This window comes from Oncorhynchus mykiss, chromosome 6 (assembly GCF_013265735.2).
Source record: "Oncorhynchus mykiss isolate Arlee chromosome 6, USDA_OmykA_1.1, whole genome shotgun sequence".
NCBI classification, from domain to species: domain Eukaryota; kingdom Metazoa; phylum Chordata; class Actinopteri; order Salmoniformes; family Salmonidae; genus Oncorhynchus; species Oncorhynchus mykiss.
In genome coordinates this window covers 78,752,352-78,776,628 of record NC_048570.1, presented here as the reverse complement: position 1 = coordinate 78,776,628, position 24,277 = coordinate 78,752,352, and the positions used below count along the sequence as shown (strand labels likewise).

General features: G+C 44.4%; 1 protein-coding gene across 1 annotated transcript in view; it reads right to left on the bottom strand.

Annotated features, from left to right (window-relative positions):
• Nucleotides 1-13,022, bottom strand: part of LOC110506124 (FERM domain-containing protein 5) — a 145,731-nt gene extending 132,709 nt beyond the window's left edge. The window contains exon 1 of the mRNA XM_036981014.1: nt 12,279-13,022. Coding sequence (XP_036836909.1) covers nt 12,279-12,380 — 102 coding nt within the window. The 5' untranslated portion in view covers nt 12,381-13,022. The remainder of the gene's footprint in view (nt 1-12,278) is intronic.
• Between the last annotated feature and the right edge of the window lie 11,255 nt (nt 13,023-24,277).

Genomic DNA, 24,277 nt, shown 5'->3' with positions numbered 1-24,277 from the left:
ACACTCGCATTAACATCTGCTAACCATGTGTATGTGACAAATAAAATTTGATTTGATTTGATTTTAACCGTGGTATATTGGTAATATACCACACCCCTTCGGGCATTATTGCTTGATTATAAACTGGGTGGTTCGAAACCTGATTGGCTGACAATCATGGTATATCAGACCGTATACCATGGGTATGACAAAACATTTATTTTTTCTGCTCTAATTTAGTTGGTAACCAGTAGATAATAGCAATAAGTCACCTCGGGGGTTTGTGATATATGGCCAATATACCACGGCTACGGGCTGTGTCCTAGCACTCCACATTGCGTTGTGCATAAGAACAGTCCTTAGCCGTGGTATATTGGAGATATACCACACACTCTCGTGCCTTATTGCTTAATTATACTATGCCAAGATATTACATTTGACTTATCTTGTTTACATTATTCTCTATCGAATCTTTCTTGAGGGAAGTTTTGCATTTAAAGTAATTCATGATAAATCCATCAGTATCTCTTAATTTCTCTGGACAGATTGGGGCATCCTAATACTGCTCCATATAGGATGAATATGTACACTGAGAGAATATACTCTATACTGAGAGTGACTACAGTGGGAATCTTCATTGCTCCTGTGCTGACTGTGGATCCTACAGGCACTGCTGCAGAGTCCTGAGCTATCCCAGTGACATCATCACTGGGTGAGGAGAGAGGGAGCATGCAGCGGTTGCAAAGTGAGCTAAACATTTTTATTTTTGCTTCCTGCCTGCACCACAATGAAATGAAAAATCACTACTAGCAGCAACATATTTGTTGCTATCGTGGTGTGTGCGTGCGCATGTGCGCACATGTCTGTGTGTGCGTCTGTGTGTGTTTGTGTATACACAGCCCCAAAAACATGTGTGCTGTGATGCCTGCAATCGTAGCAGTCTGAGGTAGAGGTGAAACACTCCATGAAATATTCACTCCTGGCACACATTTGTATTATTTATTGTCGTGGGTCGGCACAGCAACAGTAGAGCCGCTTGAACCCTAAACAGACAGTCAGAGACAGCTCCGTCACCACTGCCTCACTGCTGACGGAAGCTGCCTGTCAGTCCGCTCTGCAGGCAGGCACTCTGTGGCTCGAATGTCTGTCTGACAGCGACTAGGTTCATATTCACTAAGCTACAGAGAAAGGTGTTTATCTATCAAGGTTTGTAAGCAACAGAACTGTGCTTATGTTCCAGTAAGGCTGAGCATTCTACTTTATAACCAGTAATGTGTGCTCTGGTATGTTCCTGATATTTAATAGGACATGACATGGTATTAATGTGTATTGTCTGGTAATGACTTAGTATAATTCAAAACAACTAGTAACTAATTAACGACCCAAATAAACAAACTATTCATAGGCTATTAGTGTGTAACTGCAATAGTACCATGGACGTAAATACCATATCAAAACATTTCTGTGCTTCTTATCCGACACTCTACAGGTCCCCTGGGACTGGTGTGGTTAAAGGTCCACTTCTGGTGCTGCTGGCTAAATATGGAGGTGTAAGGTGTCATGCAACGCCTGCCTGAAGTTGGCACTCAACCAGAGTTGTTTTGTTCTTCCAAACGGCTATGGAGTATACCGTATCTTAACAGCTGTACAGCACTGCCTCCAGGAATGGGTTAGGACACAGCAGCTCACATGCATGCAGCTTAACCAAGTATTAGAGAGATGCATGTTGGGTTTATCAGTTGTCATGGTGAGTAGTTAGTAAAAGTAAAGGAGAAAACTCACCAGACCAATTGTCGGTGTGCACAGTACAGGGCTGCTCCTCCACCGTTCGCTTGCTGTCAGAGCGGTGAGATATAGGGACCACCCACTGTTGGCGACTGACCATAATGACCATCATTTTCACCCGTTTCTACATGTAGAATCGCTTTGTACTTGGTTTGCAAATTACATCCACCACTCTGTTCAGAGGTGGTAAGTAGTCTCGCCGGCAGACGCTCGACAATCCTACCGGTCTGTCCACGTCGTAGAAGTAAAAATCACCACCATTTCAAGCTGTCAGTGACTAGGATGCAAATGTTTAAATTCTGAAATTTGGCATCAGAGATTTTTTAAACATTGCTGGAAGAGCAGCAATCAAAGGGACAAGCTAAAGCAGTCAGTGTCTGCATCCTAAATGGCACCCTATTCCCTATGAAGTGCACTGCTTTTGACCATTGCCCCATAGAGCCCTGATCAAAAGTATGTGACATCTTAGAATCATGGTTATTACTGTCGTGACCGCAAATCATCCTAATCTGAGAGAGCACCAAAGCCTTGGAGGACTCACTATTCCTCTACATTCTGGATTAACCATGTTGTTGCAGGGTGCCTTCGAATCAAAGTGACATGCGTTGTGTAGATTCAGCTCTGTGGCGTCAGGACTGGTTCAAATAGTATTTGTGAGCGTTTGCTTGAGTCTGTTTGCCTTTATTGTATGATTAGTTCTACTGCAGCAGGCATATTCAACTAAGCACAGCTGAAGTATTTGAAAGACAACAAATACTATTTGAACTCAGGCCTGGTGGCGTAGAGTAGCCCTGTAGCTAGAGGGACTTATAAGCAGAGCTGTGGCTGTCTAAATCACATCGTCCTGCTATTCTAGGTTCTATTAAGCCTGAGCCAGCAGTTAGAAATACATATAAATAGGGGAACAGCAATCCCAGTCTCAGGATTATCATGGGGTGAAATGATCCCACTTGGAACCCTCTCTCTCTCCTGTAATGTTCACTCTAGGTGGAATTTCAGTTTCAGGATTTATTTGGTATTGCATCTAGGAGAGATTATTTTGACTGGGAATGATTGGGGATTAACCCACATGCAGTTTTAAGAAGTCCTTTTGGTAATAACATGTTCATGTACAGTAACAAATGCACATATGACAGTCCAACTTTAACCAAAGTACAATTAATAAAGGCTTTATATAGCATACTTCATAAGCACAACATAAATGCTTCACAAAGAATCTATAAGTGTATGACATACTCTATAAATGGTGGATAAACATACATAGTGCATTGTGTCACATTTGGCAATTGACCATACAGTGGGAATGGTTATGTCACCCTTTATAAAGCTCCAAGATGGCATAGCAGTCAGACGTATTTTGTCCGCGTCTTGTCGTGTCCCGTATATGTATATACAGTGCCTTGCGAAAGTATTTGGCCCCCTTGAACTTTGCGACCTTTTGCCACATTTCAGGCTTCAAACATAAAGATATAAAACTGTATTTTTTTGTGAAGAATCAACAACAAGTGGGACACAATCATGAAGTGGAACGACATTTATTGGATATTTCAAACTTTTTTAACAAATCAAAAACTGAAAAATTGGGCGTGCAAAATTATTCAGCCCTCTTAAGTTAATACTTTGTAGCGCCACCTTTTGCTGCGATTACAGCTGTAAGTCACTTGGGGTATGTCTCTATCAGTTTTGCACATCGAGAGACTGACATTTTTTCCCATTCCTCCTTGCAAAACAGCTCTAGTTCAGTGAGGTTGGATGGAGAGCATTTGTGAACAGCAGTTCTCAGTTCTTTCCACAGATTCTCGATTGGATTCAGGTCTGAACTTTGACTTGGCCATTCTAACACCTGGATATGTTTATTTTTGAATCATTCCATTGTAGATTTTGCTTTATGTTTTGGATCATTGTCTTGTTGGAAGACAAATCTCCGTCCCAGTCTCAGGTCTTTTGCAGACTCCATCAGGTTTTCTTCCAGAATGGTCCTGTATTTGGCTCCATCCATCTTCCCATCAATTTTAACCATCTTCCCTGTCCCTGCTGAAGAAAAGCAGGCCCAAACCATGATGCTGCCACCACCATGTTTGACAGTGGGGATGGTGTGTTCAGCTGTGTTGCTTTTACGCCAAACATAACGTTTTGCATTGTTGCCAAAATGTTCAATTTTGGTTTCATCTGACCAGAGCACCTTCTTCCACATGTTTGGTGTGTCTCCCAGGTGGCTTGTGGCAAACTTTAAACAACACTTTTTATGAATATCTTTAAGAAATGGCTTTCTTCTTGCCACTCTTCCATAAAGGCCAGATTTGTGCAATATACGACTGATTGTTGTCCTATGGACAGAGTCTCCCACCTCAGCTGTAGATCTCTGCAGTTCATCCAGAGTGATCATGGGCCTCTTGGCTGCATCTCTGATCAGTCTTCTCCTTGTATGAGCTAAAAGTTTAGAGGGACGGCCAGGTCTTGGTAGATTTGCAGTGGTCTGATTCTCCTTCCATTTCAATATTATCGCTTGCACAGTGCTCCTTGGGATGTTTAAAGCTTGGGAAATCTTTTTGTATCCAAATCCGTCTTTAAACTTCTTCACAACAGTATCTCGGACCTGCCTGGTGTGTTCCTTGTTCTTCATGATGCTCTCTGCGCTTTTAACGGACCTCTGAGACTATCACAGTGCAGGTGCATTTATACGGAGACTTGATTACACACAGGTGGATTGTATTTATCATCATTAGTCATTTAGGTCAACATTGGATCATTCAGAGATCCTCACTGAACTTCTGGAGAGAGTTTGCTGCACTGAAAGTTAAAGGGCTGAATAATTGCACGCCCAATTTTTCAGTTTTTGATTTGTTAAAAAAGTTTTAAATATCCAATAAATATCGTTCCACTTCATGATTGTGTCCCACTTGTTGTTGATTCTTCACAAAAAAATACAGTTTTATATCTTTATGTTTGAAGCCTGAAATGTGGCAAAAGGTCGCAAAGTTCAAGGGGGCCGAATACTTTCGCAAGGCACTGTATATATATATTTATATATATATATTTACAACTTTCTTCGCATACCTTTTTATATATATTTTTTTTTTCTCCATAAATTCATCTTCAAAACACTCTCCTGCAACCCGCCTCACCAATTTATATTTTTAAAAATAAAGTATTATTTACCTCAAATCTGTAATCCTCCATAGAAGCTAACCAGAAGCTAGCCAGAAGCTAGACAGAAGCTAGCCAGAAGCTAGCCAGAAGCTAATCCAGAAGCTAGCCTTAAGCTAACCAGAAGCTAATCAGAAGCTAGTTAGCTTCTTTACTGGCTAATCGTTAGTATTCAGCTAACCACGGTTTGTGGTCATCAGCTATCCTTTAGCTCGAAAATCTATTGCCAGTTTTGTATGGCGCGGCTCGGACCGGAACATACCGGACCTATTTTTCTCTCCATGTCCCCGGATTTCAACCGCTAACTCTGGATATTTATACCTGGATCTCGCAGCTAGCTAGCTGCTATCCGTGTGACTATCGGCTTACGTCGATTCCGGAGCAAACATCAATTATTCCGGAGCTAGCCAGCTGAAGAGTTCCATCAGTCACTCCTGGGCTACAATCACCTATCCGGACCCGTTTTACTGCCAACGCGGAGCCCCACCGGGCCTTCACAACTGGACTACCGACGTTATCTGCCCGAGGGAGTTATCCGGCTGGCTCCTCCGTCGCGACGTTACTTGAACGCCCATCTGTGGTCCGCTAATCGTTAGCTGTCTTATCGGCTGCTATCTGAATATCTGAATTTTTTCTTTTTTTTTTCTTGGGCCTCTATAACTATATCTATTGTTTTTTTTTGCGAATTGGATTGATCTCCTCTACCCCACTAATCCTACTGACGGAAACGCACGAGGTGGCTAAAAACAGACCTCCATCCTATGCTAGCTTGCTACCGATGGCCTTGCTAGCTGTCTGAATCGCCGTGACCCCAACCAACCTCACTACTCACTGGACCCTTTTGATCACTCGACTAAGCATGCCTCTCCTTAATGTCAATATGCCTTGTCCATTGCTGTTCTGGTTAGTGTTTATTGGCTTATTTCACTGTAGAGCCTCTAGTCCTGCTCACTATACCTTATCCAACCTATTAGTTCCACCACCCACACATGCGATGACATCTCCTGGTTTCAATGATGTTTCTAGAGACAATATCTCTCTCATCATCACTCAATACCTAGGTTTACCTCCACTGTATTCACATCCTACCATACCTTTGTCTGTACATTATACCTTGAAGCTATTTTATCGCCCCCAGAAACCTCCTTTTACTCTCTGTTCCAGACGTTCTAGACGACCAATTCTTATTGCTTTTAGCCGTACCCTTATCCTACTCCTCCTCTGTTCCTCTGGCGATGTAGAGATGAATCCAGGCCCTGCAGTGCCTAGCTCCACTCCTATTCCCCAGGCGCTCTCTTTTGATGGCTTCTGTAACCGTAATAGCCTTGGTTTCATGCATGTTAACATTAGAAGCCTCCTCCCTAAGTTTGTTTTATTCACTGCTTTAGCACACTCTGCCAACCCGGATGTTCTAGCTGTGTCTGAATCCTGGCTTAGAAAGACCACCAAAAATTCTGAAATTTTCATCCCAAACTACAACATTTTCAGACAAGATAGAACTGCCAAAGGGGGCGGTGCTGCAATCTACTGCAAATATAGCCTGCAGAGTTCTGTCCTACTATCCAGGTCTGTACCCAAACAATTTGAACTTCTACTTTTAAAAATCCACCTCTCTAAAAACAATTATCTCACCATTGCCGCCTGCTATAGACTACCCTCTGCCCTCAGCTCTGCTCTGGACACCATATGTGAACTGATTGCCCCACATCTATCTTCAGAGCTCGTGCTGCTAGGTGACCTAGACTGGAACATGCTTAACACCCCAGCCATCCTACAATCTAAGCTTGATGCCCTGAATCTCACACAAATTATCAATGAACCTACCAGGTACCTCCACAAAGCCTTAAACACGGGCACCCTCATAGATATCATCCTAACCAACTTGCCCTCTAAATACACCTCTGCTGTCTTCAACCAAGATCTCAGCGATCACTGCCTCATTGCCTGCATCCGTAATGGGTCAGCGGTCAAACGACCTCCACTCATCACTGTCAAACACTCCCTGAAACACTTCAGCGAGCAGGCCTTTCTAATCGACCTGGCCGGGGTATCCTGGAAGGATATTGATCTCATCCCGTCAGTAGAGGATGCCTGGTTATTCTTTAAAAATGCCTTCCTCACCATCTTAAATAAGCATGCCCCATTCAAGAAATGTAGAACCAGGAACAGATATAGCCCTTGGTTCTCCCCAGACCTGACTGCCCTTAACCAACACAAAAACATCCTATGGCATTCTGCATTAGCATCGAACAGCCCCCGTGATATACAACTGTTCAGGGAAGCTAGAAACCATTATACACAGGCAGTTAGAAAAGCCAAGGCTAGCTTTTTCAAGCAGAAATGTGCTTCCTGCAACACTAACTCAAAAAAGTTCTGGGACACTGTAAAGTCCATGGAGAATAAGCGCACCTCCTCCCAGCTGCCCACTGCACTGAAGATAGGAATCACTGTCACCACTGATAAATCCACTATAATTGAGAATTTCAAGAAGCATTTTTCTACGGCTGGCCATGCTTTCCACCTGGCTACCCCTATCCCGGTCAACAGCACTGCACCCCCCCACAGCAACTCGCCCAAGCCTTCCCCATTTCTCCTTCACCCAAATCCAGTCAGCTGATGTTCTGAAAGAGCTGCAAAATCTGGACCCCTACAAATCAGCCGGGCTAAACAATCTGGACCTTTTCTTTCTAAAAATGATCTGCCGAAATTGTTGCCACCCCTATTACTAGCCTGTTAAACCTCTCTTTCGTGTCGTCTTGAGATTCCCAAAGATTGGAAAGCAGCTGCGGTCATCCCCCTCTTCAAAGGGGGGGACACTCTTGACCCAAACTGCTACAGACCTATATCTATCCTACCCTGCCTTTCTGAGGTCTTCGAAAGCTAAGTCAACAAACAGATTACCGACCATTTCGAATCTCACCATACCTTCTCTGCAATCTGGTTTCAGAGCTGGTCATGGGTGCACCTCAGCCACGCTCAAGGTCCTAAACGATATCTTAACCACCATCGATAAGAAACATTACTGTGCAGCCGTATTCATTGATCTGGCCAAGGCTTTCGACTCTGTCAATCACCACATCCTCATCGGCAGACTCGACAGCCTTGGTTTCTCAAATGATTGCCTCGCCTGGTTCACCAACTACTTCTCTGATAGAGTTCAGTGTGTCAAATCAGAGGGTCTGCTGTCCGGACCTCTGGCAGTCTCTATGGGGGTGCCACAGCGTTCAATTCTTGGACCGACTCTCTTCTCTGTATACATCAATGATGTCGCTCTTGCTGCTGGTGAGTCTCTGATCCACCTCTACGCAGACGACACCATTCTGTATACTTCTGGCCCTTCTTTGGACACTGTGTTAACAACCCTCCAGGCAAGCTTCAATGCCATACAACTCTCCTTCCGTGGCCTCCAATTGCTCTTAAATACAAGTAAAACTAAATGTATGCTCTTCAACCGATCGCTGCCTGCACCTGCCCGCCTGTCCAACATCACTACTCTGGACGGCTCTGACTTAGAATACGTGGACAACTATAAATACCTAGGTGTCTGGTTAGACTGTAAACTCTCCTTCCAGACCCACATCAAACATCTCCAATCCAAAATTAAATCTAGAATTGGCTTCTTATTTCGCAACAAAGCATCCTTCACTCATGCTGCCAAACATACCCTTGTAAAACTGACCATCCTACCAATCCTCGACTTTGGCGATGTCATTTACAAAATAGCCTCCAATACCCTACTCAACAAATTGGATGCAGTCTATCACAGTGCAATCCGTTTTGTCACCAAAGCCCCATATACTACCCACCATTGCGACCTGTACGCTCTCGTTGGCTGGCCCTCGCTTCATACTCATCCCCATATACTACCCACCATTGCGACCTGTACGCTCTCGTTGGCTGGCCCTCGCTTCATACTCATCGCCAAACCCACTGGCTCCATGTGATCTACAAGACCCTGCTAGGTAAAGTCCCCCCTTATCTCAGCTCGCTGGTCACCATAGCATCACCCACCTGTAGCACGCGCTCCAGCAGGTATATCTCTCTGATCACCCCCAAAACCAATTCTTTCTTTGGCCGCCTCTCCTTCCAGTTCTCTGCTGCCAATGACTGGAATGAACTACAAGAATCTCTGAAAGTGGAAACACATCTCTCTCACTAGCTTTAAGCACCAACTGTCAGAGCAACTCACAGATTACTGCACCTGTACATAGCCCATCTATAATTTAGCCCAAACAACTACCTCTTTCCCTACTGTATTTATTTTATTTATTTGTTTATTTTGCTCCTTTGCACCCCATTATTTTTATTTCTACTTTGCACATTCTTCCACTGCAAATCTACCATTCCAGTGTTTTACTTGCTATATTGTATTTACTTTGCCACCATGGCCTTTTTTTGCCTTTACCTCCCTTAACTCACCTCGTTTGCTCACATCGTATATAGACTTGTTTATACTGTATTATTGACTGTATGTTTGTTTTACTCCATGTGTAATTCTGTGTCGTTGTATGTGTCGAACTGCTTTGCTTTATCTTGGCCAGGTCGCAATTGTAAATGATAACTTGTTCTCAACTTGCCCACCTGGTTAAATAAAGGTGAAATTAACAAAATAAATAAATAAATAAAGCATGATATACGCTTATAGATTATTTGTGAAGCATTTTTGCAGTGCAGGGGTATAGGCATAAGAAGAAAGAAATGCGAACTTGACATCTACAATAGGCTTTTCTATCTGAATGTAGGCTCCAAAAACAAAAACAAAGCTGCCAAGCTCTTTCCTGCAGTCTATGACCAAAAGCACCCTCTTTGGCCTCATGGGTGAAATGTTATTCATATTTTTCCTAATTTAATCAGATTTAAAGATTATTTTTATAAACCTGACTGAAATCCAGTGTTTCTATGTCAAACTGTTTTGTTATATTTCAATCTTCTGTAATGTAATGTATATAAAGTGTAATATTGGGATGCAAATTCAAAATGTAATACATTTCAACTCTATATCTGACATGGTACAGGTGTCTTGTTTTTTTAAGCCCACAGTTTCCATAATGTGTGAAGTGTATACTTTTGTTTTAAAGTAGAAGTGTTTAAGACTTACCAAGAATCACTCCGTGTGAGCCTGATTTAGCCCACTGCAGTAAAAGTTTAACAAACCCCAACATTACCAGGCAACACGCCAGGCAGTCAACAACATAACTTAACAACGCCCACTTAGACGAAAGCAGCGGAAGTCTATTTCAATAATGCATTTACAAGACAAAATCAGAACTCCATCCAAGTCCTGCATTAGACTTCCAGGGAACGGTGGTGATTTCATTAGTGCACCACAGAATGCAGCATCTTGATTGAGGCCTGTAGACTGTGGATGTCCCAAATGGCACGCTACTTTTGACCAGACTCCTATGCACCCTGGTCCAATATAGTGCACTACATAGGGTGACATTTGGGACACCACCACTGACTCTGTGCCAGTGCCTCAGTCACCCATACTGATGAGGAGGAGAGGACTTCTCTGGATCAATAACGTTCTATGAAAGACAGAGACATATTTAATTCAAGCTCCTGTCTAAAGTCATTAATAAATGTACTTGTTTCTGTTTTAAACTTGTATGAATTCCAGGTGAATTGAAGAGGGTAAAAGTAAGGAATACCAAGACTAGAAGAGCTTTGGGGAAAATACAGTACACTTCAAGACTTGGCTAGGAGTGATTCCAGTTTCCTTCAGGGTGAGCAAGACCAAACACCATCAGAAGTTAAAATGCTCATCCTGCCACAAAGTCAGTGCATCTCAAAATCTTGAGTTCCCTCCTTTTTTAAAACGTTTATTTAATTACTCCAGTGGGCTAAATCAGGGTCACACAGAGTGTTTCTTGGTAGTCTAAAACAAATCTACTTTGAAACACACATGGTTATAGGCTTACAAAAAATAAGATACCTGTATCATTTCAGATCATTTTGAGTTTGCATCCCAATGTTACACATTATATACATCACAGAAGAACTATAACAAAACCGTTTGACATATAAAACAGGATTTTCAGCATTTTTTTAAACAATGTTGATTAATGAAATTATGACAAATATTAATAACATTCCACCCATGAGGCCACTAGATGGCACTTTGGCCATTCGACTGTAATCAGTATCATAAAGGGTTTGAATATGTCCTGTTGCAAACCACCCTGTAACAATAGAGAGCAGAAGATCCAGAGATGCATTCAGAATAGAACCAGAGAGCACATTATAAGCTGAGTACGGCTGTGAGCAGTGCAGCCCTAAAGCGTTGAGGTACACAGACTAATAATGCCCAAATGCAGTATATAAAGAGCTGAAGCTCTCTTTCTCCCATACACTCTCTCACATGTTCTCTTCCAATGCACCTGTCTGTCTGTCTATCTATCCATCTATCCATCTACCTCCCCTTCCCTCTCTCTGTGAGAGAATTGCAGATCAGCAAAAACGGTCTGAGAGTGATTCAAATGTGACTTGTGACAAGCCTTAAAATGTGTGTCCTGGAGATGTCTTATGTTTCAATACTTTGTCTCTCTCTTAGAGCAGATGCAAGGGCCTGATCAGGCATGGATCAGCAAAAGGAAGGCCAGGGTCATTACAATACTCAGAAAGTCAGATGTTCTGATACAAAGAACGCAAAAAATTGTCATGTTGATTGATTGCAGATTGATTGCAGATGGCTGATTGATTGACTGACCTCTTCTTATACTGTAGATTCTCTGAAACGGTATCAGCATTTGTTTACAGACTTTACATGGTTGGTGTTAAATCCTACCATTTCCTTTCAATTCAGTGTTTCAGTCACATTGGAAAATAGGCTATAGTTTTCCTTTGTTGTCAGATCCCAGAAATGGTGTGGATGGTGAAGGTCTCTACATATTGTCATTACTAATATGATGGTGAGGAGAACTGTCACATCTCTAAGCGTCCAGGTTAGGAGACACTCACAAACGGTTATTGATGCTGATTATCACTCTTTACCTAGGCCAAGGCCAGTCTAAAACCTAGACAAACATAGAAAATATGAAAAGTGTCATAGATCAATAGATGATCCATAGATGATCAATATTGTATGATGAACGATTCAGGACAGTTGCAGTGCACTGAAGCCATGCTTCCAAAATCCAGCCAGCAGAATGAGATCAAATACCCGATAATACAAATAATACATTAGATCGTTACACATTGAATACGCAATGCAGATTACGGTTTTCCCTATTTTCATCAAGCTGTCATGTGATGCGCACAAGTAGCAGATACTCAGACGAAAGAGACATGACCCACAGTGGGGCAACCAACGGTGACAGCAACGGCATCAATATAATAGGTTCCCTGCTTGCTAAACAGGAACTGACCTGGATCGTGCAGGTGTACTCCGAGTCATCCAGCAGCCTCACGGTACAGTTGTATTCTCGTTCCAGATTCCTGATGCTGCCACTCATGAAACGGCTCAGCATCTTCTTGCTCTGTGTCTGTGAATGGGACCACAAAAACTGCACACAGCATAGATGTAATGTCACATCAACAACGTCCCTCCTCTTTGGTCCAACACCTGGATAGCAGCAATGTCAACCTACAGCGGTGGTTGAGCATCGTATTTCCGGTAGCCCAGATGTGATATCGCACTGAATGCTCAACGGCTGGGCAACCAAAGAACGTATACTGTATCACTCAATGTGATAAAATGTTAGCCTGCTGCTGAGGTCCAGTTAAACTGTTATTATACCTCGACACTCTTCATTGCTCTCTTCAGTCAAATGCTGCTGGGCGGGCCAAGGACTAGTCTCTGAATGACGTGTCTGCGCGACAGTCAAAGCCGAGGAAGTTGGCTACATTTCTGTGTGTAACCACAGGTTGGTTCTCCGCGGGAGCAATGTGACGAATAGTCATTTCGAATCTCCCACGTTTCCATCAGAATGCAGGGCCATGCCCATCAGCTGAAATAATGCCAGTCAGCCTACACCACCAATGATACGAATAGCCAGCAAGGACTGCTCGACCTGTTTCGATGAGCTGCTCATTTCAAGAGCTGTTTACATTGTATTTCAAATCGCACCGTATGCAAATGAGTGCATGACGCGCTCGAGGAGAGCCGCTGGAAAGGAGGTTGGCGAGCGAGAGGTGTTAATCGTAGACTGTTTCATAATACAGAGAATGCAATAGTCATATTTTTCTAGATTCAACCTTTGAAATATCCTAGTTAATATGCAATGTCCATAATTGCCAACAGTAACCACTGAGGTAAGGGAAAACAATGATCATGTAACTTATTATAGCCTAATATGCCTATAATTGATCTCATCCGGGGAGTCTATAATTTATTGCATAGACTAGGCCTACTATTAAGATTGTCTGGTTATGCAATAGGCTGTTGGCTCCCTCAGGTGGTGTGTAATTTCTAGTGCAGTCTGCTCTTGGTAGTCTTGAGCAGGTGGGCCACTAGACCACTAGGAGAAGCCGCTGGAAATGGTTGACATAACAGTATGTACCTGCCCTACCTGCTTAACCGTTATCTCAGTGTGCGCTTATAATAAATAGAGGGGTGGATGGGATCGCAGAATTTTTTTATCGATTAATTATTGGGATTAAGACAGAATAGGCTATCAACACATGTGGAATACATGTAGCTGTAGGAGATGAATATAATAGGCTAAACAACAGCCCTGTGAGTATCGGGAAGCTGTCAATTATATAACTTATCAATTTTACTAAGCTATATGGAATTGTTTTAAGAAGGTCATACCATGGATCATTTTACTATTTGATTTTTAATTTTAAGACCCCTTGAAGTATAAAAATATATATATAAAAAAATGTGTAGAGGTTAAGCTAATCCTAGGTCTTTGCTAATGCTAACTTCTGGGATAGGCCTATGGTGCTGTTAAAATCCTGATATGTGTTCAACATTACATGAGTGGGCAAATACTTTTTAACAACAGGAGGTAAACACATTTACCAATCATCATTCATGGACATGACAGCATGCTAGTAACACCTGTCTGTGATGGCATGCAGCAGTGGATTGGTTCATGGCATTGCAGAATGGGTGTGGTCACAAGCATAAATGTGACCCTGAGTGAGGAGGGGTGTCTGGGTGTTGTTCAGCTGTCCTTCCACGGGGTCACGTCTTCTTCCTATTTCTCCTTCTGGCCTTGGGAGTCAACACTGTCTGGGTGTGAATAACCAAGAGATGATGTCATAGATTCAGCAGCCCAGGACAGTCTTACAAACCAATCCCAGTTTCCACAGTGACCTGACCCCAGGCTGTCAAACATCAAAACAACCCTACCGGCTGGCTGGGGGGTAAGGAGCGAGAACAGGACTTGACATCATGCTACCTGAGAGGGGTAAACAGCACTCCAATATAGCCTATATGCAGTGCACTACATTTGACCAGAGGTCAGAAGTGGTGCATTACATAGCGAATAGAGTACTATTTAGGACATACCCCAGGACATCCAGCCAATCACTCTGGCACAAGACGCCATGTCAACACCTAGCCGCTCCAATTAGCTTGGATCTTAACCCTCATGAGTCCAATCGAAACGGAACACCATGTTCCAATGTTCCATAGTTCCGATACCCTAAATGTGATATGTTGTATTTTAATCTTAGCCGATATGTATCCCGGTGGAAGCCATTTGAAGCTGGACACACTACTGTATATCTTACATAGCTTTGTGATCGCAATCACACACACGCAATGTTTATGAAAGCAGTCTGAAAAGGCAGTGGAGTTTAATGTTCTGCTTTCACCAAACAGTAATACACTGTTGGCCCACCTGGGTGCATGTGAAGATGTCTATAGGAGTGATAACACAGAAGTTTCATAGTAGTGGCCACACGCAGTCTACTTCCTGCTCGTTTGCTAGGGGGCCACTAGAGGGAAGTAGTGAAGTGTTCAGTACTGCGTAAACTCAGGCACCTACTGTAAGCAGGGTATTTGTACTCTTTGCAGACAAGAGCACCTGTTTGAATTGAAATTATTAAATTGCTAAACTGTACAGAGAAGTGTATTTTTATCCAATGAGATATTGACTTGAGTGACTTTACACATCTGTCTAGCACTGAGGCATATTGTAGTAGGCCTACATCTGAAGGGGCTCTGGTTGTGTTTAGCTGCTGTTGAAACTGCTGAGGCCTAGAGATGACATAGGAAACCATGATGATAAATGTATTCATTTGATCATAATTAGGGGATCAGTTATCCCGTATCCTGTATAGCTGACAGGCAGATAAGCATTACAACTTCTCCCATTTCTAAATACTGTAGAAATCAACATGTTGTCTCATATCAGAACCAACATGATATCTTGTATCACAGCTGTAGAGTAAATCAAGTTACCTGGTTCTACAAGACCTTGTAACAGAGTGGGAGGAAGCTGGGTGAAAAGTTCAGGGCCATGAGGCGTTAAAGGTCACTATTTACGATGTCAATGAAGTGGATTATGACCCCGCCGGCCATGGTGGAATCAAGATGAAGTTACAGCGGCTCAGACCCTTATCTACTACCACACCAGAACTATATCCCAACAAGGTGACATAAAGCAGTCCTCCTTCCTCTTTAACAGCCACTCAAAAAAAAAAAAAAAAAAAATTTATTTGTCACATACACATGGTTAGCAGATGTTAATGCGAGTGTAGCGAAATGCTTGTGCTTCTAGTTCCGACAATGCAGTAATAACAAGTAATCTAACTAACAATTCCAAAACTACTGTCTTGTACACAGTGTAAGGGGATAAAGAATATGTACATAAGGATATATGAATGAGTGATGGTACAGAGCAGCATAGGCAAGATACAGTAGATGGTATCGGGTACAGTATATACAAATGAGATGAGTATGTAAACAAAGTGGCATAGTATAGTATAAAGTGGCTAGTGATACATGTATTACATAAGGATACCGTCGATGATATAGAGTACAGTATATACGTATGCATATGAGATGAATAATGTAGGGTAAGTAACATTTATATAAGGTAGCATTGTTTAAAGTGGCTAGTGATATATTTACATCATTTCCCATCAATTCCCATTATTAAAGTGGCTGGAGTTGAGTCAGTGTCAGTGTGTTGGCAGCAGCCACTCAGTGTTAGTGGTGGCTGTTTAACAGTCTGATGGCCTTGAGATAGAAGCTGTTTTTCAGTCTCTCGGTCCCAGCTTTGATGCACCTGTACTGACCTCGCCTTCTGGATGATAGCGGGGTGAACAGGCAGTGGCTCGGGTGGTTGATGTCCTTGATGATCTTTATGGCCTTCCTGTGACATCGGGTGGTGTAGGTGTCCTGGAGGGCAGGTAGTTTGCCCCCGGTGATGCGTTGTGCAGACCTCACTACCCTCTGGAGAGCCTTACGGTTGAGGGCGGTGCAGTTGCCATACCAGGCGGTGATACAGCCCGCCAGGATGCTCTCGATTGTGCATCTGTAGAAGTTTGTGAGTGCTTTTGGTGACAAGCTGAATTTCTTCAGCCTCCTGAGGTTGAAGAGGCGCTGCTGCGCCTTCTTCACGATGCTGTCTGTGTGAGTGGACCAATTCAGTTTGTCTGTGATGTGTATGCCGAGGAACTTAAAACTTGCTACCCTCTCCACTACTGTTCCATCGATGTGGATAGGGGGGTGTTCCCTCTGCTGTTTCCTGAAGTCCACAATCATCTCCTTAGTTTTGTTGACGTTGAGTGTGAGGTTGTTTTCCTGACACCACACTCCGAGGGCCCTCACCTCCTCCCTGTAGGCCGTCTCATCGTTGTTGGTAATCAAGCCTACCACTGTTGTGTCGTCCGCAAACTTGATGATTGAGTTGGAGGCGTGCGTGGCCACGCAGTCGTGGGTGAACAGGGAGTACAGGAGAGGGCTCAGAACGCAACCTTGTGGGGCCCCAGTGTTGAGGATCAGCGGGGAGGAGATGTTGTTGCCTACCCTCACCACCTGGGGGCGGCCCGTCAGGAAGTCCAGTACCCAGTTGCACAGGGCGGGGTCGAGACCCAGGGTCTCGAGCTTGATGACGAGCTTGGAGGGTACTATGGTGTTGAATGCCGAGCTGTAGTCGATGAACAGCATTCTCACATAGGTATTCCTCTTGTCCAGATGGGTTAGGGCAGTGTGCAGTGTGGTTGAGATTGCATCGTCTGTGGACCTATTTGGGCGGTAAGCAAATTGGAGTGGGTCTAGGGTGTCAGGTAGGGTGGAGGTGATATGGTCCTTGACTAGTCTCTCAAAGCACTTCATGATGACGGATGTGAGTGCTACGGGGCGGTAGTCATTTAGCTCAGTTACCTTAGCTTTCTTGGGAACAGGAACAATGGTGGCCCTCTTGAAGCATGTGGGAACAGCAGACTGGTATAGGGATTGATTGAATATGTCCGTAAACACACCGGCCAGCTGGTCTGCGCATGCTCTGAGGGCGCGGCTGGGGATGCCATCTGGGCCTGCAGCCTTGCGAGGGTTAACACGTTTAAATGTCTTACTCACCTCGGCTGCAGTGAAGGAGAGACCGCATGTTTTCGTTGCAGGCCGTGTCAGTGGCACTGTATTGTCCTCAAAGCGGGCAAAAAAGTTATTTAGTCTGCCTGGGAGCAAGACATCCTGGTCCGTGACTGGGCTGGGTTTCTTCCTGTAGTCCGTGATTGACTGTAGACCCTGCCACATGCCTCTTGTGTCTGAGCCGTTGAATTGAGATTCTACTTTGTCTCTGTACTGGCGCTTAGCTTGTTTGATAGCCTTGCGGAGGGAATAGCTGCACTGTTTGTATTCGGTCATGTTACCAGACACCTTGCCCTGATTAAAAGCAGTGGTTCGCGCTTTCAGTTTCACACGAATGCTGCCATCAATCCACGGTTTCTGGTTAGGGAATGTTTTAATCGTTGCTATGGGAACGACATCTTCAACGCACGTTCTAATGAACTTGCACACCGAATCAGCGTATTCGTCAATGTTGTTATCTGACGCAATACGAAACATCTCCCAGTCCACGTGATGGAAGCAGTCTTGGAGTGTGGAGTCAGCTTGGTCGGACCAGCGTTGGACAGACCTCAGCGTGTGAGCCTCTTGTTTTAGTTTCTGTCTGTAGGCAGGGATCAACAAAATGGAGTCGTGGTCAGCTTTTCCGAAAGGGGGGCGGGGCAGGGCCTTATATGCGTCGCGGAAGTTAGAGTAACAATGGTCCAAGGTCTTTCCTCCCCTGGTTGCGCAATCGATATGCTGATAAAATTTGGGGAGTCTTGTTTTCAGATTAGCCTTGTTAAAATCCCCAGCTACAATGAATGCAGCCTCCGGATAAATTGTTTCCAGTTTGCAGAGAGTTAAATAAAGTTCGTTCAGAGCCATCGATGTGTCTGCTTGGGGGGGGATATATACGGCTGTGATTATAATCGAAGAGAATTCTCTTGGTAGATAATGCGGTCTACATTTGATTGTGAGGAATTCTAAATCAGGTGAACAGAAGGATTTGAGTTCCTGTATGTTTCTTTCATCGCACCATGTCACGTTAGTCATAAGGCATACGCCCCCGCCCCTCTTTTTACCAGAAAGATGTTTTTTCCTGTCTGCGCGATGCGTGGAGAAACCTGTTGGCTGCACCGCTTCGGATAGCGTCTCTCCAGTAAGCCACGTTTCTCACCTTGTGATAATGTGATTTCATTGGCTGCTTTTTGGCTTCACTTATAGCAGCACAGTTTACTCATTATTTTGGGCAAGCACATGGCTCTATGCTGTCTTGCATTGATTGAAGAAAGGCTTGTATAACCATTTTACACTCATTCAGAATTGGATATTAGCATTATAGAGTGTGTAAATTAACATTTATTTTGAAGGTACTGTCCAGAATTAGCAAGAGATTGCCTTGTATAAAAGGGTAAAAATGGGATGAACTCCAGAAAATTTTCATAAAAATATGTCCGTTTAATCAACAGAAACAGAAGCCAGTGAACCTACATTTCGTCTGTCTTGTATAACTATTTTGCCATGGGATTATGTTTTTGTAAAGGCAGTGCCTCTGGTGTTCCTCAACATCATTCACAGACATCTAGACATCTGTCCAACAAGGCTACAGGACATTAGGATCTGCTATAGATAGCCCGGTATGACGCTACACAATACAAAACATGCTTTTCAAACCCACCATCTGATCCAGATCATGAGGTCAACACAAATAATAACGTAACGTCTGAGTATCAGGTTTCCTCATTTATGCAATGGGATAATGATCATAAATCAGCTGTAAATTCAATATAATTACAATAATGTGATTTTCTATTTCCATAATCAGTAGGCAAAACATATGGTGTAACAAAAGCTACTATCAGGTATGAAGGTAAAACCCAGATGCAGACAAAGTAAAATGAACAATTGTTTAATAATCCAACAGGGGCAGGCAATAGACATGTCAAGGCAGGCAGGGGTCAGATAACCAGAGGTGGAGCAATGGTACCGGACAGCAGGCAGGCTCAGGGTCAGGGCAGGCAGCGGTCAATAATCCAGAGGTGGGGCAAAGGTACAGGTCAGCAGGCAGGCTCAGGCGGGCGGGCAGGCTCAGAGACAGGACAGGCAAGGGTCAAAACCAGGAGGGCACGAAAAAGAGAGACTGGAAAAAGCAGGCGCTGAGCCACAAAAACACTGGTTGACTTGACAAACAAGACAAACTGGCAACAGACAAACAGAGAACACCGGTATAAATACACAGGGGATAATGGGAAGATGGGCGACACCTGGAGGGGGGTGGAGACAATCACAAAGACAGGTAAAACAGATCAGGGTGTGAAAGCTACTTTAGACGTCAACTATACCAAAGGTGTATCCAAGGCAGCCTCTGTGAGGTCAAAGAGGATATCAACTACATTTGACATAATCTGAGACCCTTGTACAATCTGTCATTCTCTCTTTCCACACATCTTGTAGAAAATCCCTTCCATTACGTCATAGGCCATTTGTTTCAGGGTCATGTGACATGGCCTCGTGGTCTATTGGTCTATGTAGTGGTCTGTGTTGTGCTTTGATCCCAGCAGCATAGCAGCATACACACCCCTCTAAGAATGTACAGCCAGGCAGAGGCTAGCCGAGGGCCTCCCTTTTTGTCCCTACCATGGCTTTTGATTGAGGGCTCTGAGCCAGCTGCTGTGTGTGTGTGTGTGTGTGTGTGTGTGTGTGTGTGTGTGTGTGTGTGTGTGTGTGTGTGTGTGTGTGTGTGTGTGTGTGTGTGTGTGTGTGTGTGTGTGTGTGTGTGTGTGTGTGTGTGTGTGTGTGTGTGAGTGTGTGTGTCCAGTCCAGTTCATGTACGTCCGTCACCACAGTGTGGTTGGTGGTGGTGGGAGCCAGCAAAAGAGTGGAATAATTCAGTTTGATAATAAGCAGAGACACACTGCATCAGCTTTCCATGTAAAATACTTACTGAGACATCAACCTGCTATGTAAAAGACAGGACCTGGAACTGACTGAGACACGGCAATGGACATTTTTTTAAGTTTCATTTCAAATAGCAGCGCAGGAGGCATGTATGCATGTGTAATCTGTGTAATCTGTAATCTGATGACAGGGTGGTCGAACAGTGTCATCACAGCTTAACCAAACAGCAGCCCAACAGATGATGAAACTGACATCCACAACTTGCACGGCAATTCTGTGAAAAACTCACTGAGAACAGCACTTGTTTACATGTTATATCACTAGCATAAAAATATCACAGATTTTTTTATTTATTTTTATTTTTTTTATTTCACCTTTATTTAACCAGGTAGGCTAGTTGAGAACAAGTTCTCATTTGCAACTGCGACCTGGCCAAGATAAGGCATAGCAGTGTGAACAGACAACACAGAGTTACACATGGAGTAAACAATTAACAAGTCAATAACACAGTAGAAAAAAGGGGAGTCTATATATACATTGTGTGCAAAAGGCATGAGAAGGTAGGCAAATAATTACAATTATGCAGATTAACACTGGAGTGATAAATGATCAGATGGTTATGTAAAGGTAGAGATAGAGATATTGGTGTGCAAAAGAGCTGAAAAATAAATAAATAAAAACAGTATGGGGATGAGGTAGGTGAAAATGGGTGGGCTATTTACCAATAGACTATGTACAGCTGCAGCGATCGGTTAGCTGCTCAGATAGCAGATGTTTGAAGTTGGTGAGGGAGATAAAAGTCTCCAACTTCAGCGATTTTTGCAATTCGTTCCAATCACAGGCAGCAGAGAACTGGAACGAAAGGCGGCCAAATGAGGTGTTGGCTTTAGGGATGATCAGTGAGATACACCTGCTGGAGCGCGTGCTACGGATGGGTGTTGCCATCGTAACCAGTGAACTGAGATAAGGCGGAGCTTTACCTAGCATGGACTTGTAGATGACCTGGAGCCAGTGGGTCTGGCGACGAATATGTAGCGAGGGCCAGCCGACTAGAGCATACAAGTCGCAGTGGTGGGTGGTATAAGGTGCTTTAGTGACAAAACGGATGGCACTGTGATAAACTGCATCCAGTTTGCTGAGTAGAGTGTTGGAAGCAATTTTGTAGATGACATCGCCGAAGTCGAGGATCGGTAGGATAGTCAGTTTTACTAGGGTAAGTTTGGCGGCGTGAGTGAAGGAGGCTTTGTTGCGGAATAGAAAGCCGACTCTTGATTTGATTTTCGATTGGAGATGTTTGATATGGGTCTGGAAGGAGAGTTTAGAGTCTAGCCAGACACCTAGGTACTTTTAGCTGTCCACATATTCAAGGTCGGAACCATCCAGGGTGGTGATGCTGGTCAGGCGTGCGGGTGCAGGCAGCGAACGGTTGAAAAGCATGCATTTGGTTTTACTAGCGTTTAAGAGCAGTTGGAGGCCACGGAAGGAGTGCTGTATGGCATTGAAGCTCGTTTGGAGGTTAGATAGCACAGTGTCCAAGGACGGGCCGGAAGTATATAGAATGGTGTCGTCTGCGTAGAGGTGGATCAGGGAATCGCCCGCAGCATGAGAAACATCATTGATATATACAGAGAAAAGAGTCGGCCCGAGAATTGAACCCTGTGGCACCCCCATAGAGACTGCCAGAGGACCGGACAGCATGCCCTCCGATTTGACACACTGAACTCTGTCTGCAAAGTAATTGGTGAACCAGGCAAGGCAGTCATCCGAAAAACCGAGGCTACTGAGTCTGCCGATAAGAATACGGTGATTGACAGAGTCGAAAGCCTTGGCAAGGTCTATGAAGACGGCTGCACAGTACTGTCTTTTATCGATGGCGGTTATGATATCGTTTAGTACCTTGAGCGTGGCTGAGGTACACCCGTGACCGGCTCGGAAACCAGATTGCACAGCGGAGAAGGTACGGTGGGATTCAAGATGGTCAGTGATCTGTTTGTTGACTTGGCTTTCGAAGACCTTAGATAGGCAGGGCAGGATGGATATTGGTCTGTAACAGTTTGGGTCCAGGGTGTCGCCCCCTTTGAAGAGGGGGATGACTGCGGCAGCTTTCCAATCCTTGGGGATCTCAGACGATATGAAAGAGAGGTTGAACAGGCTGGTAATAGGGGTTGCGACAATGGCGGCGGATAGTTTCAGGAATAGAGGGTCCAGATTGTCAAGCCCAGCTGATTTGTACGGGTCCAGGTTTTGCAGCTCTTTCAGAACATCTGCTATCTGGATTTGGGTAAAGGAGAACCTGGAGAGGCTTGGGCGAGTAGCTGCGGGGGGGGGGGAGCTGTTGGACGAGGTTGGAGTAGCCAGGCGGAAGGCATGGCCAGCCGTTGAGAAATGCTTGTTGAAGTTTTCGATAATCATGGATTTATCGGTGGTGACCGTGTTACCTAGCCTCAGTGCAGTGGGCAGCTGGGAGGAGGTGCTCTTGTTCTCCATGGACTTCACAGTGTCCCAGAACTTTTTGGAGTTGGAGCTACAGGATGCAAACTTCTGCCTGAAGAAGTTGGCTTTAGCTTTCCTGACTGACTGTGTGTATTGGTTCCTGACTTCCCTGAACAGTTGCATATCGCGGGGACTGTTCGATGTTAGTGCAGTCCGCCACAGGATGTTTTTGTGCTGGTCGAGGGCAGTCAGGTCTGGAGTGAACCAGGGGCTATATCTGTTCTTAGTTCTGCATTTTTTGAACGGAGCATGCTTATCTAAAATGGTGAGGAAGTTACTTTTAAAGAAAGACCAGGCATCCTCAACTGACGGGATGAGGTCAATGTCCTTCCAGGATACCCGGGCCAGGTCGATTAGAAAGGCCTGCTCACAGAAGTGTTTTAGGGAGCGTTTGACAGTGATGAGGGGTGGTCGTTTGACTGCGGCTCCATAGCGGATACAGGCAATGAGGCAGTGATCGCTGAGATCCTGGTTGAAGACAGCGGAGGTGTATTTGGAGGGCCAGTTGGTCAGGATGACGTCAATGAGGGTGCCCTTGTTTACAGAGTTAGGGTTGTACCTGGTGGGTTCCTTGATGATTTGAGTGAGATTGAGGGCATCTAGCTTAGATTGTAGGACTGCCGGGGTGTTAAGCATATCCCAGTTTAGGTCACCTAACAGAACAAACTCTGAAGCTAGATGGGGGGCGATCAATTCACAAATGGTGTCCAGGGCACAGCTGGGAGCTGAGGGGGGTCGGTAGCAGGCGGCAACAGTGAGAGACTTATTTCTGGAGAGAGTAATTTTCAAAATTAGTAGTTCGAACTGTTTGGGTATGGACCTGGAAAGTATGACATTACTTTGCAGGCTATCTCTGCAGTAGACTGCAACTCCTCCTCCTTTGGCAGTTCTATCTTGACGGAAGATGTTATAGTTGGGTATGGAAATCTCAGAATTTTTGGTGGCCTTCCTGAGCCAGGATTCAGACACGGCAAGGACATCAGGGTTAGCAGAGTGTGCTAGAGCAGTGAGTAAGACAAACTTAGGGAGGAGGCTTCTGATGTTGACATGCATGAAACCAAGGCTTTTTCGATCACAGAAGTCAACAAATGAGGGTGCCTGGGGACATGCAGGGCCTGGGTTTACCTCCACATCACCCGCGGAACAGAGAAGGAGTAGTATGAGGGTGCGGCTGAAGGCTATCAAAACTGGTCGCCTAGGGCGTTGGGGACAGAGAATAAGAGGAGCAGGTTTCTGGGCATGGTAGAATATATTCAGGGCATAATGCGCAAACAGGGGTATGGTGGGGTGCGGGTACAGCGGAGGTAAGCCCAGGCACTGGGTGATGATGAGAGAGGTTGTATCTCTGGACATGCTGGTTGTAATGGGTGAGGTCACCGCATGTGTGGGGGGTGGGACAAAGGAGGTAACAGGGGTATAAAGAGTGGAACTAGGGGCTCCATTGTAAACTAAAACAATGATAACTAACCTGCACAACAGTATACAAGGCATATTGACATTTGAGAAAGACATACAGCGAGGCAT